Source organism: Littorina saxatilis, linkage group LG1, assembly GCF_037325665.1.
Source record: "Littorina saxatilis isolate snail1 linkage group LG1, US_GU_Lsax_2.0, whole genome shotgun sequence".
NCBI classification, from domain to species: Eukaryota; Metazoa; Mollusca; class Gastropoda; order Littorinimorpha; family Littorinidae; genus Littorina; species Littorina saxatilis.
In genome coordinates this window covers 20945210-20965897 of record NC_090245.1, presented here as the reverse complement: position 1 = coordinate 20965897, position 20688 = coordinate 20945210, and the positions used below count along the sequence as shown (strand labels likewise).

The following is a 20688-nucleotide window of genomic DNA, read 5'->3' as shown; positions in this document are numbered from 1 at the left end:
CAGAACGGGCGAAACGGGTTTGGGACCCATTTGGCTTACTCGATTCAGAATCGATTCCACGTTGTTTTTCTCGAACGTGTGTAATTAGGCTTATTGACAGAGAAGCAAATTTTAGGGAACAAATATGTAGGTTTAGATTTAACCATTTGCTCCCTATTTGAAATGTATCTACGTGATAAACTGTTTTGCGAGTGTGTTTGCATGGATGAACTTAAACTGGTATGGGTGTCACCGTGTGAGGAAAACGCGACCGACACGTCTGTCACCGCCGATTGATTGCATTTTGAAGGAATATGACTGGATTACGGAAAAATATGTGGACTTACTGCAGAGCCAGGCAAAAGAGTAGACTTGCTCGCAAAACACGTGAAACAGCCGATGTTTGATAGCTGAAGGCGCACATCAAAACACACTACCGACAGATTCTCAAAAGTCGTCTGCTAACGATGCAAGGGGAGGGTACTCGTGTTTTTGTTTTGGTTCGCTAGCATCTGGTTATCTTGTAAGTTGAATGTTCGTTTTTTTCGACCTGCATTGCTTTCATAATGAAAGAAACTTTTGCTTATTGCATCTCATACATCAGATCAGTTCTGAGATTCACTTTTGCGTGCAACTGATATGGTTTTCTGAGCCGTGCAATACGATTTTAGAACTTCATACAAATGTGTCACATTGTTCGGCGCGAGGTCAAAGGTCGGGAGGAAAGTAGTCCTTTGCCCAAATCGGAATCTGCACTATCATATATTTTTTGGAGTCCATGATGTATTTATTGAGCTATAAAAATACAACATATATACCCATACTGAAGTAACAGAGACAAAGAAGGGAGGTCATGGGATATAACAGGATATTTATGCACCTGCCATGGCATTTTTTTTTTTAAATGACATTGTAAAGCACAGGCAAGCACACCCCCACAAACACAAATGTGTTTCCTTTTTTTTGGTGTATAAAACTGGAAGGCATATTACTCATCAACAGCTATGTGTAATAACATTGTGCAGGGGTATCTTTGCTTGTTTTATTTTGTTGCGTTTTGTTGTTAGTCTTTTTTCTTCTAATCTAAGTTCTGTAATCAGGAAAATCTTAGTAATAAGGAGCATTAGCTCGGCTGTCCACAGACCAAAATTGAACGTTGAAGTGTTCTCATATGTTTTAGGGAGTAAATAAACTGAGCACCCGACCGGCCATATTTTGATTAAAAATATATATATATATATATAAATCCCAAAGTTCCAAAATTCAGAATCAAATAACAAGAAAGTTTTTTGGGTCAAATATAAAACCTCCCTTTTGTCTTGTCAATAATTAAACGTTCCAACTACATACCTAGTACCTTCTTGTTGTTTTTTAATCTTTCATATTTTAAAAAAGAGGCGAAGCCTTCAAGGCTCACGTGAGAAATCGACAAACAGTAACACAAACTCAATCACTCCGTCACACATACACACACACACACACACACACACACACACACACACACACACACACACACACACACACACACACACACACACACACACACAGTAAGCATAGGTGAAACTATGCAAGAAAGCGAGACCCTGGATCTGCCAAGAAGTCTCGGCCCGCTCACAATAACAATGACCGAGACTTTCAGTAATTCCTTTGCGTGACGTCTAACCCTCTTACGTCATAATGTGACGTCTTCAAATAGTTTCTATCACACACGTCGAACACTTTTGACCGAGACTGACGTAATCCATAGACTCGGAAATGTTAAAGTTTCTACCACAGACATACACACACACGCACACACGCACGCACAAACGCACGCACAGACAGACAAAGTTACGATCGCATAGGCTACACTTACGTGAGCCAAAAACAAATCACTCTTACGCCTCTAAAACAGCGACTACCAGTTTCTGTGGATGGGGGAGACGGACACGGCCAACAGCATCACCATGTCCTTCCTGTCGCCCCCGGCACTCGTCGTGCTGGAGGTGGGCACACAGCAGTACTTCCTGCCCCCCTTCACGCCCGACAACGTCACGCTCACCGTCTTCGCCAAGTTCCTCGATGGCGTGCGCTCTGGCGCCGTTCCTGTGAGTTGATGAAATTGTTTGGGGGGAGGGGTGGGGTTGTGGAATAGTCAAAGTTTGATAACTGTACATTATGCTGCTGGTTACTTTGTGTCTGTCTGTGTCTGTGTCTTATTTGTAAGGAAAGTTTGCATTTAGAAAGAATAACAAACTTGTGTTAGGTGGGACAAGTAAATTAATGCTGTATTTCTTTTTATTTGCAATGGATCCCAGAACTAACTGTTATGGGAACTAATGTTTTCAGGCGCATGGAGGCACTGGGTTTTTCCAGCGAGTGAAGAGATTGGCGTATGACATCATCTCCACTCTTGTGGTGAGTATGGGCTGGATGGATTGATACAATACAATACAATACAATACAATACAATAATCTTTATTCATCTCTAAAAGATAAATTACAAGCTTGACTGTGTGTCTGTAAAATTAATCAATTAATCAATCAATCAACCATGCATGCATTCACATCGCATATTCACATCATATCGTTACACACAAACATTGTACCCACACACTTACTAAAATAAGCCTACAAATAGAAGCAATGCATTGCCTGTTTAAAATTTATATCACATTATCATCTTATCACACTTTAACCACATTATCTTCTCACATTTGTATCCTATAAGTCAATATAACTAACAACAGAGAAAAACAACTGATAAAAGGATGTAAAGATTATGCCGTTGTCAGAGCGACAGCAACAGCACCTAGCGCCCCACCTGAGAGTTGAAGATGTGAATTGCAGATGGAATGAATGAGTTTATGTAGCGTGTGGTTCTTGTGTATGGCTGTCTAAATCTTAAGCTTCTGTCTATCCGTCTGCTGTCAAGTTCAGGTCTGAGCAACCGCAACATCGACGTCACAAATTTCCTCAACCTCAACTCCCTAGAATGGATGAATAAATAGGGAAAGATGTACATTTGGATGAGATGGTGGATTGATTTTTAGGCTTGGTGGACGGCTTGAGTTTTTCAGCATACAGATTCATGTATCTTAAGAAGATTGATAGATGTTAGAAGATTGATGGACAGGTGCAGTAGCGTATTGGATAATACATCGGCCTCCTAATCGGAAGGTCGTGAGTTCCAATCTCGGCCGCGGCCGCCTGGTGGGTTAAGGGTGGAGATTTGTCTGATCTCCCAGGTCAACTTATGTGCAGACCTGCTAGTGTGTACACACAAACACAAGACCAAGTGCACACGGGAAAGATCCTGTAATCCATGTCAGAGTTCGGTAGGTTATAGAAACATGAAAATACCCAGCATGCTTCCCCGAAAATCGGCGTATGCTGCCTGAATGGCGGGGTAAAAAAGGTCATACACCTAAAAATCCACTTGTGCAAAAACATGAGTGAACATGGGAGTTTCATCCCATGAACGAAGAAAAAAGTAGATTGATGGATGGTTTGGTGGTTATGTAGTTAGAGTTGTAAAAAAAGTCAAATCACCCCAACAGTAATGATCACAGTCTCCACATAGGACATAATTCTTTTTACTTTCAATGTTGTCATCATCTCAACAATATGATTTTCAGGGAATCTGGCAGGCGTCGCGGTGGCTGTTCCTGCTGATGTTCGGCATCCCCACAGTGATCATCAGCGTCATCTGCTACAGCCTGTGCTGCATGGAGCCAGTGGACGACACCTACAACCCCGAGGACAGCGACAGCGAGTCCGACCCCATGAACAAGTCATTTGAAGAGCCCCCGTCTCTTCTGCAAGGTAAACTTGCTACAGTGCACCCTCCCTGTAACAATTATGCAAACATACACACTCACATCATACGCCTAGGCACACACATGCACCTACACGTACACAAACTCTAAAGCCGAACAGCCACAGAGCTAAATTTTGCACTCTAGACATATTAAAACAAGTCACGAATGGCGAAACTACATTTAGTCAAGCTGTTGACGTCGAACTCACAGAATGAAACTGACACTGACCGCACTGCATTTTTTCACCAATATTATATATATATATCGTCAGTCCACCGCTCGTGGGAAAGATAGTGAAATTGACAAGCCAGAATAGCGCGGGAGTGGTTGTGCTGAGCAGGATATCACGCTTTTCTGTATCTCTGTTCTTTTTAACTTTCTGACCTTGTTTTTAATCCAAGCATATCATATCTATATATTTTTGGTCCCGCAGTGGGGCACTGCGGTTATGAAATTAAAGGCCCCTCCTGTTTTTGGAACCGCAGGAGCTTTCTAGTTTGCTGTTAGGTAGATTTTTGGTTCCTCTTTCCTGTCATGCTCTCTTTTTCTTCATGAATTCTTTCTTTTTTCTGCCTTCTTGCTCATTCACCTGTATTTTTTCCAAAAATCTCTTCTCTTGCCGCTTGTCTCGCGATTCATGTATAGTTTAATCTGTTAGTGTTCTGATGTAAGTCCAGCAGTAGATAGGTTAAGCCTATTTTAACATACTGGAAACTGGTAATCTTCCAGTAGGTATTAATTTAGTTTTACTAAAGCCTGCTGGGACACAAGTAATGGGTTAGTGCATTTGTAAACAGGAATCGCTTGACAAATGGCCCCCTTCATCCCCCCCTTCCTCGTCCTGATATGGCTCTGCGTAGTCGGCTGGACGTTAAGCAACAAACAAACAAACAAACAAACAAATATATTTTTGGAATCAGGAACCGACAAGGAATAAGATGAAATAGTTTTTAAATCGATTTCGTTAATTTAATTTTAATCATAATTTTCATATTTTTATTTTTCAGAGCTTGTTTTTAATCCGAATATAACATATTTATATGTTTTTGGAATCAGCAAATAATGAAGAATAAGATGAAACTATTTTTTGATCGTTTAAAAAAACAAAAATGTATTTAATTACAATTTTCAGATTTTTAATGACCAAACTCTTTAATTAATTTGTAAGCCTCCAAGCTGAAATGCAATACCAAAGTCCGGCCTTTGTCGAAGATTGCATAAGTAAAATTTCAAGCGATTTGATCAAAAACTGAGGATGTGACAGTGCTGCCTCAACTTTCACAAAAAGCCGGATATGACGTCATCAAATACAGTTATCTGAAAAGGAAAAAATGGTCTGGGGATATTATACTCAGAATATCTCATGTGAAAGAATATCTCATGTGAAGTTTCATAATAATCGGTATAGTAGTTTCCTCGGAAACGCTCTACACATACACACGCAGACACACACACACACACACACACACACACACACACACACACACACACACACATACACACACATACACCATGACCCTCGTCTCGATTCCCCGTCCATGTTAAAACATTTAGTCATAACTTGACTAAATGTAAAAAGAGCTTAACATCTGTCGTGCTATCAAACCAGCCAATTATTGCCTTTAAATAAAATGGAGGATAGTACTGTATGCGACTTGATGCATCTCTGGTTATTCATCTTTGTGGCTATAGAGCCTTTCAGTGACTCGACTTTTTAATGAAAGCTATGATGCTATGGGAAAATAAAAGATAAAAAGTAACTCAAAAACGGAAATCCACAATACTTCTTTAACCCAAGGGAGGAAAGCCATGAAGGGAGCAATGTTTGCATATATAATGTTACCTCCCCTGGATTATAAGCTTGAAATTTTCTTTACTTAGCTCCAATGTATGTACTTTCTGCACTTTACACTTTCTCTGTCTGTCTTTCATTCCCTTTGCGATACATTTTCTGTGTTTGTGTTTGATTTCTGTTTGGCTTTTTTCAAATTAGTATTAGGTTGATGTTTTTTGGTGTGCTGCCAGAAGGAATTTGTTAATTGGTCAGTATTATTTAATCACATTCATTTTGATACATGTGTGTGTCTGTTTGTTACAGATGTACCCCCTGAGGGAGAATTTGCAGATGCAGAAAAAGAGGAAGAAGAGGGGGAGGAGGAGGAAGAGGAGGAGGAGGAGGCAGCGGGAGATGCAAAGGAAAAACCAAAGAAGGAAAAGAAGGACGACTAAAACCTGACTTGTTTCTCTGCACAACTAGTCAACCTGATTTTCATGTCAACTAATCTTTTGTGCAATATTCACATCAAAGCATTACAAAACCTTTTGTTTTGAATGGTAAATAATGTATACCTGTAGTGAGGTTTTGATTTTATTTTTCTTCAAGCAGAACAAGTACATGCATGATCTGACAAGGCTTAAGTCCAACAGTTTGCTTTTTGTGAAGAAGCATGATTGAAACAAAAAATGTGTAAAACGCATGGGTACTAAATGTATAACTTTATTTAACTTACTAAATCTAACACACTACATTTAATAGAATACACATCTGAGATAACCATATAATAGGATCTAGGAATAAAGCAATTTTGTTTATGTTTGCTGTTGTTTTATTTGCTGCGGTGTGTTGGTGTGTTAGAATTCCAAATGCATTTGAGATGTTACCACTTTTTGTCAGTCTAAAACCAATTCCAGAAATACAACTTTTTTTGAGCTAAAGCTATGACTGGACGATGTACAGTGAATATATGTGTGTGTGTAATTTATTTGGGTGATCAAAATTTCCTTTGAAGCCTGAATGGGATTCATCATTGATAACTTATGCAAGGAAAGGAGTAATGCATTGTGCATTTGGGTAGATATCTCTTCTCAGACTGTATATATCTTAAAATCACACTCTTTCCTTCAAAATAAATCGACTCACCATCTCTGATCTGGCCAGGCATTTACTTGGGATACCGGCACGGTTGGCCTAGTGGTAAGGCGTCCGCCCCGTGATCGGGAGGTCGTGGGGTCGAACCCCGGCCGGGTCATACCTAAGACTTTAAAATTGGCAATCTAGTGGCTGCTCCGCCTGGCGTCTGGCATTATGGGGTTAGTGCTAGGACTGGTTGGTCCGGTGTCAGAATAATGTGACTGGGTGAGACATGAAGCCTGTGCTGCGACTTCTGTCTTGGGTGTGGCGCACGTTATATGTCAAAGCAGCACCGCCCTGATATGGCCCTTCGTGGTCGGCTGGGCGTTAAGCAAACAAACAAACAAAAAACAAATAAATCCATCCACTTGGTGACACACCAAAACTCAACACCCTGACTGCTTGCTGTGGTAAGATGGAATTTCATGATAAATTAATTCCTTAAAAAATCACTAGTGTATTTTTATGAAATTAGTTTATCAAGAATGTTAGTCCCATTGTGCAGAGAGCACCCAGGCTTTGTATTTTTGGTATGTGACCAAGTGGAGGGATGATCTTATCGCATGTGAAAACATGTCCAGATCGAAATGATGAGCCGAACATGTTTACATGAGAAGGAGTGTGCCTTTAACATGCGCATACTTGTATATTTGCTGTAAGGATCTTGTTGAAATGAAGGAAATGCATGTTGTTTGTGTCCGAAAGATGTGTGTTACATGTACTATTGGTGTGCATGTGCTTTTAAATGTATTTACATGTATATGTATGCACAAAAATATGTCATTGGTCGGGGTCAGTGAATAGAAGTGCACCCCCCCCCCCCCTGGGTTAGTGGGAAGAATTTACCCGATGCTCCCCAGCATGTCGTAAGAGGCGACTAACGGATTCTGTTTCTCCTTTTACCCTTGTTAAGTGTTTCTTGTATAGTATATAGTCAATGTTTGTAAAGATTTTAGTCAAGCAGTATGTAAGAAATGTTAAGTCCTTTGTACTGGGGACTTGCATTCTCCCAGTAAGGGCATATATTGTACTCCGTTGCAAGCCCCTGGAGCAAATTTTTGATTAGTGCTTTTGTGAACAAGAAACAAGTGGCTCTATCCCATCTCCCCCCTTTTCCCGTCGCGATATAACCTTCGTGGTTGAAAACGACGTTAAACACCAAATAAAGAAAGAATCTTTTTAAGCTATTGAACTTGTGAATGTAGAGATGTTCTTGTACAGCCAATGTTCTGTTTCAAACTTTCAGCAAACAGTTCCATTGTGTTCTTGATGTTTCTCTTTACAACTTTGCTGGACATTTCTTTTCAGTGGGAATTTAAATTTCCATTTTAATGTTGTAGGGATTGGAGAAGTATTGGATGTTTTCTTGTTCATTTGTATGGACATTATTTTGTTACTTCTGTATAGATGTTGTCAACAAAACTCTGCCTTTTCAACACTTTGTTTGCTAAATGAATTATGATTGATAGATTATCGCATCATTCTGTTAAACGCTTCTGACATTAACCTTTTCACTCTGACAGCTTGCTATTTCATGTGCTTTTTACGCGAAAGTTTCACTGAACTGTGAAGCTATCAGGAAGTCATTCTTGCTTAAATGAAACTTTACAACTGTGGTGTAATTACTTTGAAATGATCGACCGCCTTCAGGGACAAATCAACAGTAAAACATTTTGAGATTTCTTATTTTACCGAATTAGTCTTGATAGAATCTTTCTTATGAAAAGCACAATATCTTGGATCCTTCAGTGTCCCAATGATCAGTTGTGATGAAACACTGCCTGCTGTGACTGAAATCCTATAAAAGGGAAAGTATTAGCAAAAAAGACACCAAATTAGGTGGTCACAATTTTCTTGATGTCATATTTGGTTACGGGAACGCAGAAGAAGAAGAAGAATATTTGGGTGACTTTTTGTTTTAGATGATACAGAGAAGCTGTGCTCATGTTTGGTTCTGTATCAAATGCCGCGATTTTTTTTTCTTCTCAGAAACAGGGATAGTTAGTTATTACTGCCAGCACCTGTTTCTCATAAAATCTGCAAGTGTAAATGTGAATTTCTCTTAATATGAACTCTTCCATGATTGACTTCTGTGTGGTTTGTGATGTTCATAATACACTTTCATGTGACTGGAATTTTCATACTCTCTTTTTTCATATCTTGTGATACAAAAGTTGTTAACATTTCAAGACCTCTGAGAACTATTGTCATTGTGTGTGTGTGATCTAGTTTCTATACTCATTGTTTTCTGGTATTTATAATTGACCTTTTTTTTATTGTGGAATATTAATTTGGTGCTTTGTGAAAATGCATTTCAAAGAAAAAAAAATTATTTCTGTCTCTGCTCTCTCTCTCTCTCTCTCTCTCTCTCTCTCTCTCTCTCTCTCTCTCTCTCTCTCTCTCTCTGTTCCTTCCGTTCTCTTTATGTCTTTCAATGTTTTGAAGCTGTCACTGATCTCATGATGTACATGGCCTTTCAAACTTAATTTCTTCAAATTTGTATCTGATAAACATCATTCATAAACCCTTCTAGGTCATCAGCCTTTTTTGTTTTTTTTTTGTTTTGTGCTGTTTGTGTGATCAAGGTCACACTCTTCACAAACACACTTTTTTTAAGCTTTAATTCTCTTTGAGCAATTATTATATTCAAATAGTTTTATTGATGAAAAAAATGTGGTTACTGCCACTTCAGTATGGTTGAAACAGCAGGTTCCAGATGGTACGGCTGTACCAGATTCCCTAAATTTACTGTGCTACTTTTCAGAGGTTAAAAATAAAGTGCGTAATCTATGGTCTGTTAATTTGTGTTACAATTACCTGTTCCGATCACAATCACAGTGAAGAGATCACTACTTGGTCATATCTCAGTGTGTAATGGGATGAAGTTCAGACTGACTGACTATTAGGGTTTAACGTCCTCTTAGACCAACTGGTCTATATTGGGACAGGTATTGGTAATACGCTGAAGATATGGTGTGATACTTTGATTCGAACAAGCCCACTGTGGCTGTCTTCTTCGACACACCAGCATTGGGTTTGTCTCGTCAAAGTATCGAAATACGATCATGATAATCAGAGACGAGAGATGATGCATGTGTGTCTTCGTGTTTTCCAAGCCCTGAGATTTTCGCTGTGAACGTGGGATCTTTTTCGTGCGCATGTGTGCACATGGGGGTGTTCGGACACCGAAGAGAGTCTGCACAAAGTTGACTCCGATAAATAAATCTCTCGCCGAACGTGGGGATCGAACCCACGCTGATAGCGACCAACTGGCTACAAAGCCAGCGCGCTACCAACTGAGCTACGTCCCCGCTCGATGAAGTTCAGTGTTGAACACAGTAAGAAGCCTTTCTACTTGCATAATTTCATCATCACTTTATTTTCTTGCCATGTGTTTTCTTGGAGTGATGGTGTGTTTCTAGTTTTGACACTGTTTGGTTTCTCTCTGGATCTTGTTTTTCATTGTTGAGACCGTTTTGAAGCTTTGAGCATTGATTTCATGTTTGTTCACTTACATTTGGACATGACATGTGACGTGACATGACATTTGTTCTACTTCCAGTCTGTGTAACTGTTGTCATGCCATGTTAGGTATACAAATAAATGTACTAAGTTTCAAATGTGTTATGACTCTCTCTCTCTCTCTCTCTCTCTCTCTCTCTCTCTCTCTCTCTCTCTCTCTCTCTCTCTCTCTCTCTCTCTCTCACACACACACACACACACACACACACACACACACACACACACACACACAAAGACACACAAGGAAACCAGAAAAGATACCTAGATGCAAAGAAATTGCAGATTTTTTTCACTGTATTTTTCAGCACATATAGAGAATAATAAAAATGGTTTACTTCTTGTTTATCACAGATATGCCGGATCTTTCGAGGTTGGAATAATTGTACAAATATTCAAACCAAGTTATGCTGATACTTGAACAAAAAACAACTCTACAAAGTATAGTCACACAACATTTTTGTAACATAAAAACAGACAGCTACCTCCCAAAAAGTATTTTGGTAAACAAATGTGACCCTCCACCACGAAATGAGTCGCATGTCACCTCGCGCGGTTCTGCGCTAGGCTTGATATAAGTCCGGAGAGTGTATGGTAACAATGTGAGGGTCACCTTAGTCACAGGCTTATAACTCAAACAGTTTTCGCTCTTTTGCAAAACGGTTTTCACCACTGGATAGAGCATAAAATACTCTTTAGGAAAATGTAAAAATATGAAAATCATGCAAAGGTGACATGCGACTCATTCCCTGGTGGAGGGTCACAAATCATAATTTCAAACAAACAAACCAGTTGTGGTCCAAGTCACTAGTACAAAGTGTTCTCTTTGTAGTGTTAACTACTTCTACCAAAAAAATGTACACAAGTATTTACAACTTTTGCACTCAAAGATGCGCACGAGCATAAATAAAAATAAGACTTTACAATGCCAGGACTTGATAAATCAGTTAATAGCATTCACAGATTGACGATGCTGCTCATTTTGAATATACTCTTACTATCTTAAATAGTCTAGACATAGAAAAACTAAAACCCATAGCAACCCACCTTGATCATACATTGCAAATAAAACTTAAACAGCATTTAACCACCAAAATTTAAAAGATGCACCAATCTGTAAAAAAAACAAAAAAAACATTTCTCTTTCCAGCTCCATATCCTATGCAGAGATATTTTAAACTAATAATTTGATTCTACGTTCATGCACCCAGAATCTTACCTCAACTTTTCGTGTACACTACATTGGGGTGTGCACGTTAAAGATCCCACGATTGACAAAAGGGTCTTTCCTGGCAAAAGTGTATACGCATAGATAAAAACTGTCCACCAAAATACCCGTGTGACTTGGAATAATAGGCCGTGAAAAGTAGGATATGCGCCGAAATGGCTGCAATCTGCTGGTCGATGTGAATACGTGATGTAATGTGTAAAAAATTCCATCTCACACGGCATAAATAGATCCCTGCGCCTTGAGTCCGAGTCTGGAGATACGCGCGCGATATAACATAACATAACTTGCACCGACATATTTTGAAATGAACTCTTTGAGCTAAAGACAAATTTAAGAGATCTGCATTTCGTCAGTGGCCTTCGAAGACCTCGTAACTTACATTTTCCCGATTTTCGGACTTTTGCATGGTTCCGTCCCTTGATTTTTTTCCTATCATCTGGGAAAGCTTGTAACTCTATTTATTTTGCAAAGGTCTTTTTCCCCTGATTTTAAAAACCTCGTATTGCCGTTGGGTGTTGAGACATTAGCGACATTAGCGGGAAAACCTCGTATTAATGTCTGTTTGAATCCCTGCGAGTCTGTTGAAAATCCTCGTAATTGTTCCTTAAATTCAAAACAAAAAAGTGAAAACCTCGTATCTACACGTTTTGATCTGGTGAAGAGGAATTTGATTTTTAAAACACTCATTATCTCAGAACTATGATTTTGAAGATACGAGGTCTTCGAAGGCCACTGACGATTTATTCCTATAAAAGCAATTTTGTGAACAAGTGTCAAACCATGAGTGAACAGAATGAACATTTGTCTTATTTTCAAAACGGATAGGACAAAAACAACTTGGTATTAAAAAAAGTATAAATATTTTTTTTAAGTTCCTTTTTGACAGAATGTACCACTAAATTTAGATAACAACTATGTTGTCCTTACCTCCTTTCAAAATAAACATTTTATGAAGATTGAAGTAACTAAAACGAAGTACATCGAGAATAAATGTTTGGTGCAGGCCTTCGCAAAAGTAACGCCAGTATATTGGACAGAATGGCAGGAACAAATTCCGCAGGTTTGGATTGTATTTCAAAGTATATGCACAATTGTGGAAGGAATGCAACCACACAAAAAAACATTTCTGGACAGAATGGCATAAAATATGCAGTTTTGAACTAAATTGCAAAATTGGCAATAAAATTAAACATTTTTGGATGGAATGGCAAAAAACAAATATGCGCATTTGTAGAAGGAATGGCAAAAAATAACATTTGTGAACGGAATTGCATAACAGTTTTGGACGAAATGGCAACATCAACAAACAAGAACAGCTGTGCAGGGAATAGCAAAAATATTCACAGCTTTGGACGGAATACGGAAATGTGGACAGCACGATCACAGTCCAATATCTTGCCAGTCAAATTTTTTTCAAAGATTAAAACAGGCTTCAATCTTTTACTGTGGTAAGGCTGGGAGCATACATAGCTAGTTTAATTAGCCTTGTAACTAAATAGACACCTTCAATCCTTGACAGAGGTAAGGCTGGAAGCATTCATATCTACAAGTTTATTTAGAAGTGCAACTCAATAGAGACAACTTAATGTGAAATTTCCAGTACAAAGGTGATGTGAGTGCATGTCCGTGGTCTGCATGTCCTAGTGCTGATTTCTACGGACACGCCCGACGATCGATCGTGAAGATAGAGCATTTCTCTGTGGCCAGGGCGTTGTGGATGCTACGCAGGGTGGAGTAACGCTCTGAAACAAAACAAAAGCGGTATGAAACAATCCCTCCTCAATCAGGGAGTTAACAATGATCTCCCCAGACCTCAATCAGAAACAATCTAGGAAATACAAAGATCATATTTATCATCAATGGGCGGTTCTGGTGAGGTTATGCCCCCTCTTTCTTTCGGCTGGTAACTGGCGCCACCTCGCGGTAAGATCACACGAGAAAGGAAAAACAACCTTGCATTGGTCCCAAATAGCATATCGGTTTGGTAACAGTTTGTGTGTAAGTCGTGCATTTTATACGGTAAACAGACAGTGGTCGGTTCTGGTGAGGTTATGCCCTTTCTTTCTTTCGGCTGATAACTGGCGCCACCTCGCGGCAAGATCACAGGAGTTGTCTCGCGTTATCACCCCAGAAACGCTCATTAGGATCAGTCTGGATAAATACAAGGATCGCGTGCATAAGCACCCCCCCACACACACATGCACACACACACACACACACACACACACGCACACGCACGCACACACACACACATCCCATTTTTTAGTTTCTGATCAAAACCAGTACGAAGATCCCTGCCCTACAACTAAACAATTTAAAAAAACCACTCACTATCTTGCATGAGTTCCTCGAGGTTCTCAGGACGCTGGAACATGTGCAGGGCGATGATGGTGCGAGGTCCGAAGAAATGGCGTCTCATCGACTTGCGGTCGTCAGGATTTTTAGAGAAGGCCGCGTAGGGGAGTGCCTTGAACTGCGGCTCTTCCATAAGCCTGGTGCACTGGTCCACGTACTGATCCACATAGTACTGCACGTTCGCCTCACTCAGCCCATCGTTGAGAGTGATCTCGGAGAGGAGGAAGGTATCGTAGGCTGGAATAGAAAAGACGAAGAAATAAAGTCGTGTGTTTTCATTTGAAGACGTCTGGGGAGACCTCCTTTACGCGGTGTGTGGAAACTTTAGCTCTAACAAAAATCCCCAGGTTTTCTTGAGAAAATGTTTTTGTGAATGTGAGTGTACGGAGTGCAACATTGCCAAATAGTAATCTTTCTTTGCATTTTAAGTCGCTTGGACTAAGAAGTGTAACAACGGCAAAGATCAGTAGAACGGAAGGACCAATATGAATTGTCAAAAAGCAGGTCAACAAAATTACCATGTCAGTAAAGAGAAAGGGTCCCTCGCAGATCATCTTTAATATTTACACACCAGACACACTTGCATAACTAAGAAAATCTCCTCAGTTTAAGTTAGGCAGTACGCTCCTGGAAGAACTGACAAGAACAACCCCAAGGGAATATGGAAGAGTTCACAATCTACCAACATTTCTCCCTAAGACTCAACAAGATTTCCCAACAGCTCATCTGTGTCTAGGTTGTTGCTCATCTTTGTTTTTGTTTGATTGCTTCTCTGTGTGTATGTGTGTGTGTGTGTGTATGTGTGTGTGTGCGTGTGTGTGTGCGTGTGTGTGCGTGCGTGCGTGCGTGCGTGCGTGCGTGTGTGTGTGTGTGTGGATGTGTGCGTGTGCGTGCGTGCGCGTGTGTGTGCGTGTGTGTGTGCGTGCGTGCGTGCGTTGTGCGTGCGCGCGTGCGTGCGTGCGCGTGTATGTGTGTGTGTGTGTGTGTGTTGGCCACAGAATAATAACTGACTCTGAATGGTGTTGGGGTCACACAGGAGATTGATGGCAAAGATCTCCGCGCTTCCCTGCGGAGGGGGGAAGTCTGGCTGACGGATTCGCTTGTCACACCGGAAGAACACCTCCGCCTGCTTCAGGGAGGGAAACTGGAACACCGCACACCCCTCGTCATTGCCCGGGGGGTACCCGTAATCATACACCTGTGGAAAAGAAGAAGATATATAGTCTAATATAAGTGTTATGAGAGCGGTCTGTGTAAGACCCTTCAGTGGCTTATGCGTATTTGCAAGTCTTGCCTATGTAGAGAAGTCTTTTTCAAAATGTTTTAGTATAAGCTATTCCTATTATGCTGACTGTTAGCAAATGATAACAGACATGTCGAGAAAATGGTCTGTTGTCATTTGTGTCTTTTCATTGTCGACCCAGCTCTGTCATTTGAATACACGAGTGCAGGGTTTCCCTAATAATGAAGTTTGACCACAGGGAACAGAATAATCAATACACGTATCACCATAAGCAAAACAACCCTATCTTAGTGAAGCTACATGAAGCTACACCCTGAAAGGCCATGCAGTTACAGAGCTCTTTTGAATAGTATATGAGGAGCAGCGATCTACGTGCTAGTCAATTTGGAAGTTAGCAGTAGGGCGGTGGGAGGTGTTTGTGTTTGTGTGGGGAAGCCTGGACAAAGACTATCCATACAGGGAATGCATTTCGTTATCAACATGGTCACAAAAGGCTTGTGTGATCCTTTTGTGGGTACCTGAGCTCGTCATTACTACTGTTGAATGCGGTCCTTGGCAGAACCCCATTTTTTGGGATATATTGCTTGGAGGTATCTATACTCTTCTCAATAGCTCTGAGAACATCGTACAGGAAAACATGGGTTCTTCATTATCAGGGTCTGCTCTCTGCGGAAAGTAAGCATGGGAATGATCAATAGACAGACTGGAAATGAAAAGTCTGTTTGATGTTCTCTCTCTCTCTCTCTCTCTCTCTCTCTCTCTCTCTCTCTCTCTCTCTCTCTCTCTCTCTCTCTCTCTCTCTCTCTCTCTCTCTCTCTCTCTCTCTCTCTCTCTCTCTTTCCATTACTTCCAAAGCTAATTCATTAATGAATAACGAAAACAACACAGGGCTACATACATCACCTTGTTTTACCCCATATGTACAATTGATTACATCAGTAAATTTAGCGCCACATCTTATTTTAGCTTTCACATCCAAATACATGCTTTTCACACAACGATGCAATTTTCCTCTAATACCGTTTTTCATAAGTACAGGCCACAGAAGTTTCCTAGAAATCGAATCGAATGCCTTCTCAAAGTCAACAAATGCGACATACAATTTTCTGTTATTTGTAAACTGTTTCTGAATGGCCGCCAGGAGTGTAAAGATATGGTCAACTGTTGAATGATCTTTTTTAAATCCAGCTTGATGTTCACCAGTAATATCATTTATGCTAATCCATTCCTGCAATCTGTTATTAATTATGGAGCTATATAATTTACTGCTGACATCACACAGTGATATTCCCCTGTAGTTATTGGTGTCATTTATCTGACCTTTCTTAAACAGAGGCAAGATTATTGATTCCTTCCAGTTGTCCGGGTAAAAACCACTATCAAACAAGACATTAAACAACCTTACTAGAAACACCACCACAGCCTCACCCGAATGCTTGAAAAACTCACCAATCAACCCATCTGGACCAGCAGACTTTCCGTTCTTCAGCTTTCTAATTGCAAGAGTGACTTCTTCTTTCGAAATCGGTCTATCTAATACATGTTCAACAACATCATCATCATTTCCTTCATCATTAACATCAGCATTTTCATCCACAGCCCCATCAACGACGTCCACTATAGCTACATGTGTGTCCTTCTCTAATACATTCTTAAAATGTTGGAACCAATCATCTAGAGTAATGTTATGGCGCGGCTGCGTTTTCCTCCGTGAAAGTTTCTTCATAGTTTCCCAAAATAGTTTCTGCGATTTTACTGAGCTGCTCAAGTCAGCGAGTAGACCAGCGTTATAGCTTTTCTTTTTCATAACGATCAGGTATTTATATTCACGCCTAGCAATGCAATATATATTTTTATCCAGAACATCTTTTGATTTTCTACATTTATGTAACATCTTACGGACATGCCTTTTTGCTGTTTGACATTCATGGTCAAACCATTCTCTCTGTAACGACTTACCACCTATTGACATTCTTTTTTACATGCATTCACCTTGCTGTTTTATGACATGATGATGAAAATGGAAAACATGGTGTGACATTTGATTTTGTTGAATTTTTCATATTGCTTTTTGCTGATGACATTGTATTCCTCTCCACAACTGTTGTTGGCCTGCAAAGACAGCTGAATAATATGTACAATGCAGCTTCTCGATTGGAGTTGAAAGTTAACATGAACAAAACTAATATTATTGTTTTCCGTAAAGGAGGATATTTAGCTAGTTGTGAAAAATGGAATTATGGTGCAGATAGAGTTGTTGTTGTTAACGCTTATAAGTATTTAGGAATTTTTTTTTTCCACGAGACTCAGTTTTAATGTTTCCTGTCAAGATTTGGTGAGTAGGGGTAAACGGGCAGTGTTTGGTATACTCCGTGTGTTGCACAAGTTAGAGAGTAGTTCTTACAAATTGTTTACAAAATTGTTTGATTCTCAAGTTCAACCGATTGTGCAATATGGTGCTGAGATTTGGGCTTTCCAAAAAGGTACTGAAATAGAAAAACTACACTTATTCGCCATGAAACGATTCCTACATGTAGACATGAGAACACCAAACGACCTTGTGTATGGTGAATTGGGAAGATTCCCAATATATCTAAACTCATATGTAAAGTGCATTACATATTGGCTAAAACTAACAAGAATGGAAAATTCTAAGATCCCATGTAAAGCATACAAAGTTCTCTATAATTTAGATTGTAATGGCAAGATTACATGGGCGACGGATGTTCGAAAGTGTTTGTTCTCTCATGGGTTTGCAGATGTATGGTACAACCAAGGGGTGGACAGTATTGGTGGTTTTCTGAAATGTTTCAGACAGCGATTGATAGATTGCAGATGGCAAGACTGGAACGACCATATGCAAAGCAGTGATCGATTTTCTACATACAGATTGTTTAAGACCACAAGCAGTACTGAAGCGTATATAGATATGGAAATGAACAGCTATGTGAAAAGTGCATTAACTAAATTCAGGTTCGGTGTATCGGATCTTGCTGTACACAGGTGTAGGTATAGTGTACGGAGTGAGGAAGATTTGTTGTGTCGTCTGTGTAAATTGGCTGAAGAAAATGAAATACATTTTATGTTCTGCTGTCCTGCACTACGTGACCTAAGAGTATTATTGATAAAGCCAAAATATTATAACCATCCATGTATGTACCGATATACTTTGCTTATGTCTACTGGAAATGTCAGTCAAATATCCAAATTAGCACAATATATTTATCAGGGAATGAAAAGATTAATCACTGTGACATGATCTATGTATTACAATATTTGCTATGATTATGTTGTATATGGACGCATACCCTTCAGAAGGGGCTCTGGCCTAAAACTGAATAAACTTTCGTATTCGTATTCGTATTCTCTCTCTCTCTCTCTCTCTCTCTCTCTCTCTCTCTCTCTCTCTCTCTCTCTCTCTCTCTCTCTCTCTCTCTCTCTCTCTCTCTCTCTCTCTCTCTCTCTCTCTCTCTCTCTCTCTCTCTCTCTCTCTCTCTCTCTCTTAGTCTCTCTCTCGTGTGTGTGTGTGTGTGCGTGTGTGTGTGTGCGTGTGTGTGTGTGTGTGTGTGTGTGTGTGTTCCTGTGTCCGTATGTGTGTGTGTGTGTGTTCTTATTTTCAGCTGTATACATGCACATGTATATTTATGCACGAAATGCCCGCAGCTTAAAGGTATCCAACAACAAAAGACGTTACACAAAACCCACCCTCTTTCTTATATATAAACAAGTCGCGTAATGCCAAATTACTACATTTAGTCAAGCTGTGGAACTCACAGAATGAAACTGAACGCACTGCATTTTTTCACAATGACCGTAGTCCGTCGCTTGTGCATAACGGAGTGAAACTGACGAGCCTGTTCAGCGCGGTAGTGGTTTCGCTGTGCTGCATAGCACGCTTTTCTGTACCTCTCTTCGTTTTAACTTTCTGAGCGTGTTTTTAATCCAAACATATCATATCTATATGTTTTTGGAATCAGGAACAGACAAGGAATAAGATGAAATTGTTTTTAAATTGATTTCGGAAATTTAATTTTGATCATAATTTTTATATTTTTAATTTTTAGAGCTTGTTTTTAATCCAAATATAACATATTTATATGTTTTTGGAATCAGGAAATGATGTAGAATAAGATGAACGTAAATTTGGATCGTTTTATATATAAAAAAAATGTATTACAATTAATGACCAAAGTCATTAATACATTTTTAAGCCACCAAGCTGAAATGCAATACCGAAGTCCGGCCTTCGTCGAAGATTGCTTTACAAAAATTTCAATCAATTTGATTGAAAAATGAGGGTGTGACAGTGCCGCCTCAACTTTTACAAAAAGCCGGATATGACGTCATCAAAAGTATTTATCGAAAAAAAGAAAAAAACGTCCGGGGATATCATTCCCAGGAACTCTCATGTCAAATTTCATAAAGATCGGTCCAGTAGTTTGGTCTGAATCGCTCTACACACACACACACACACACACACGCACACACACACACATACACCACGACCCTCGTCTCGATTCCCCCTCTATGTAAAAAAAAAGAAAACAAACAAAGTAACAAAGACTTTTAAAGGAAGGTAGGCAAGTACAATGGTACGTGTAATTGAAAACGTCAGACCAGCTTTGTGGCAATAGATCCCCATGGAGGAACGCCACAAAAGCTATTTGATTAACAGTTTAACGTTAACAACTACGGGCAGTATGGGAAAAAATCAGTCACTGACGCGCACGTAGGCACTAACACACGACAAACGAATTCATGCATAACAATGAAGATGCACGCACTCACGATTGTACTCTTGGTTACGCTCGCGGACGCACACACACACACACACACACACACACACACACACACACACACACACACACACACACACACACACACACACACACACACGCACACATACACACACACACACGCGCACTCACGCGCACGCACGCATACGCTTATACACACACACATTCACACACACGCATGCACAAATACACACACACACACACACACACACACACACACACACACACACACACACATTTCAAAGAAGAAGTTGAGGTCGCATTTGTCCGAGAGTTCTGTGTATTTGTTTTACATGATAGTCGGTCGGTGGGTGGGTGGGGGGGGAGGCTGCTAGGTTGTTGTTTTGTAGACTGGTTGGCAGGTCGGTTGGCTGGTCAGTCGAAATCTTTCTTTATTTGGTGTTTAACGTCGTTTTCAACCACGAAGGTTATAGGTCAGTCGAAAGCTCAATCAGTTAGTAAATCGGTCGGTTGAACGGCTGTATGCATGTTATCTGGTTTCCTATCGCACATTTAAGCCCACATACTTCCTGAATGAATATAAACATAATAACATTTTGCGAGTTCTTGTAATTTTAAAGCTCTCTTCTTGGCATAACAAATACACACAAGTACAGGAAGGGAGTCGATTTCTTTGGAGGAACTGATCCTATTATAGTAATCATTCAGGCGGTTTATCATCTAAGCGGCCTGTATTATGAGTGTGTTTCCAGAAAAAAATCACTTTCATTAAACTTGAATGACTTCATCAGGATTACGTTTCCTGAGTAAACAATCCATCTGACACTTAAATCAGGATGTCCCTGACAGATAGTCGTGAATTTTTCATTTTGGCTTTAATGCCTCTCGCTGCG

General features: G+C 39.9%; 2 protein-coding genes across 2 annotated transcripts in view; one reads left to right on the top strand and one right to left on the bottom strand.

Moving 5' to 3' along the window:
* Positions 1-10325, top strand: part of LOC138964708 (protein disulfide-isomerase TMX3-like) — a 135158-nt gene extending 124833 nt beyond the window's left edge. Inside the window, exons 11-14 of the mRNA XM_070336739.1 lie at positions 1874-2066; positions 2308-2376; positions 3597-3783; positions 5878-10325. Of these exons, the coding sequence (XP_070192840.1) occupies positions 1874-2066; positions 2308-2376; positions 3597-3783; positions 5878-6008 (580 nt within the window). The 3' untranslated portion in view covers positions 6009-10325. The remainder of the gene's footprint in view (positions 1-1873; positions 2067-2307; positions 2377-3596; positions 3784-5877) is intronic.
* A 143-nt stretch (positions 10326-10468) lies between these two features.
* The window catches only part of LOC138964717 (uncharacterized), a 30681-nt gene continuing 20461 nt past the window's right edge, over positions 10469-20688 (bottom strand). The window contains exons 4-6 of the mRNA XM_070336752.1: positions 14807-14993; positions 13772-14032; positions 10469-13182 (exon numbers count right to left, since the gene is read on the bottom strand). Of these exons, the coding sequence (XP_070192853.1) occupies positions 13094-13182; positions 13772-14032; positions 14807-14993 (537 nt within the window). The 3' untranslated portion in view covers positions 10469-13093. The remainder of the gene's footprint in view (positions 13183-13771; positions 14033-14806; positions 14994-20688) is intronic.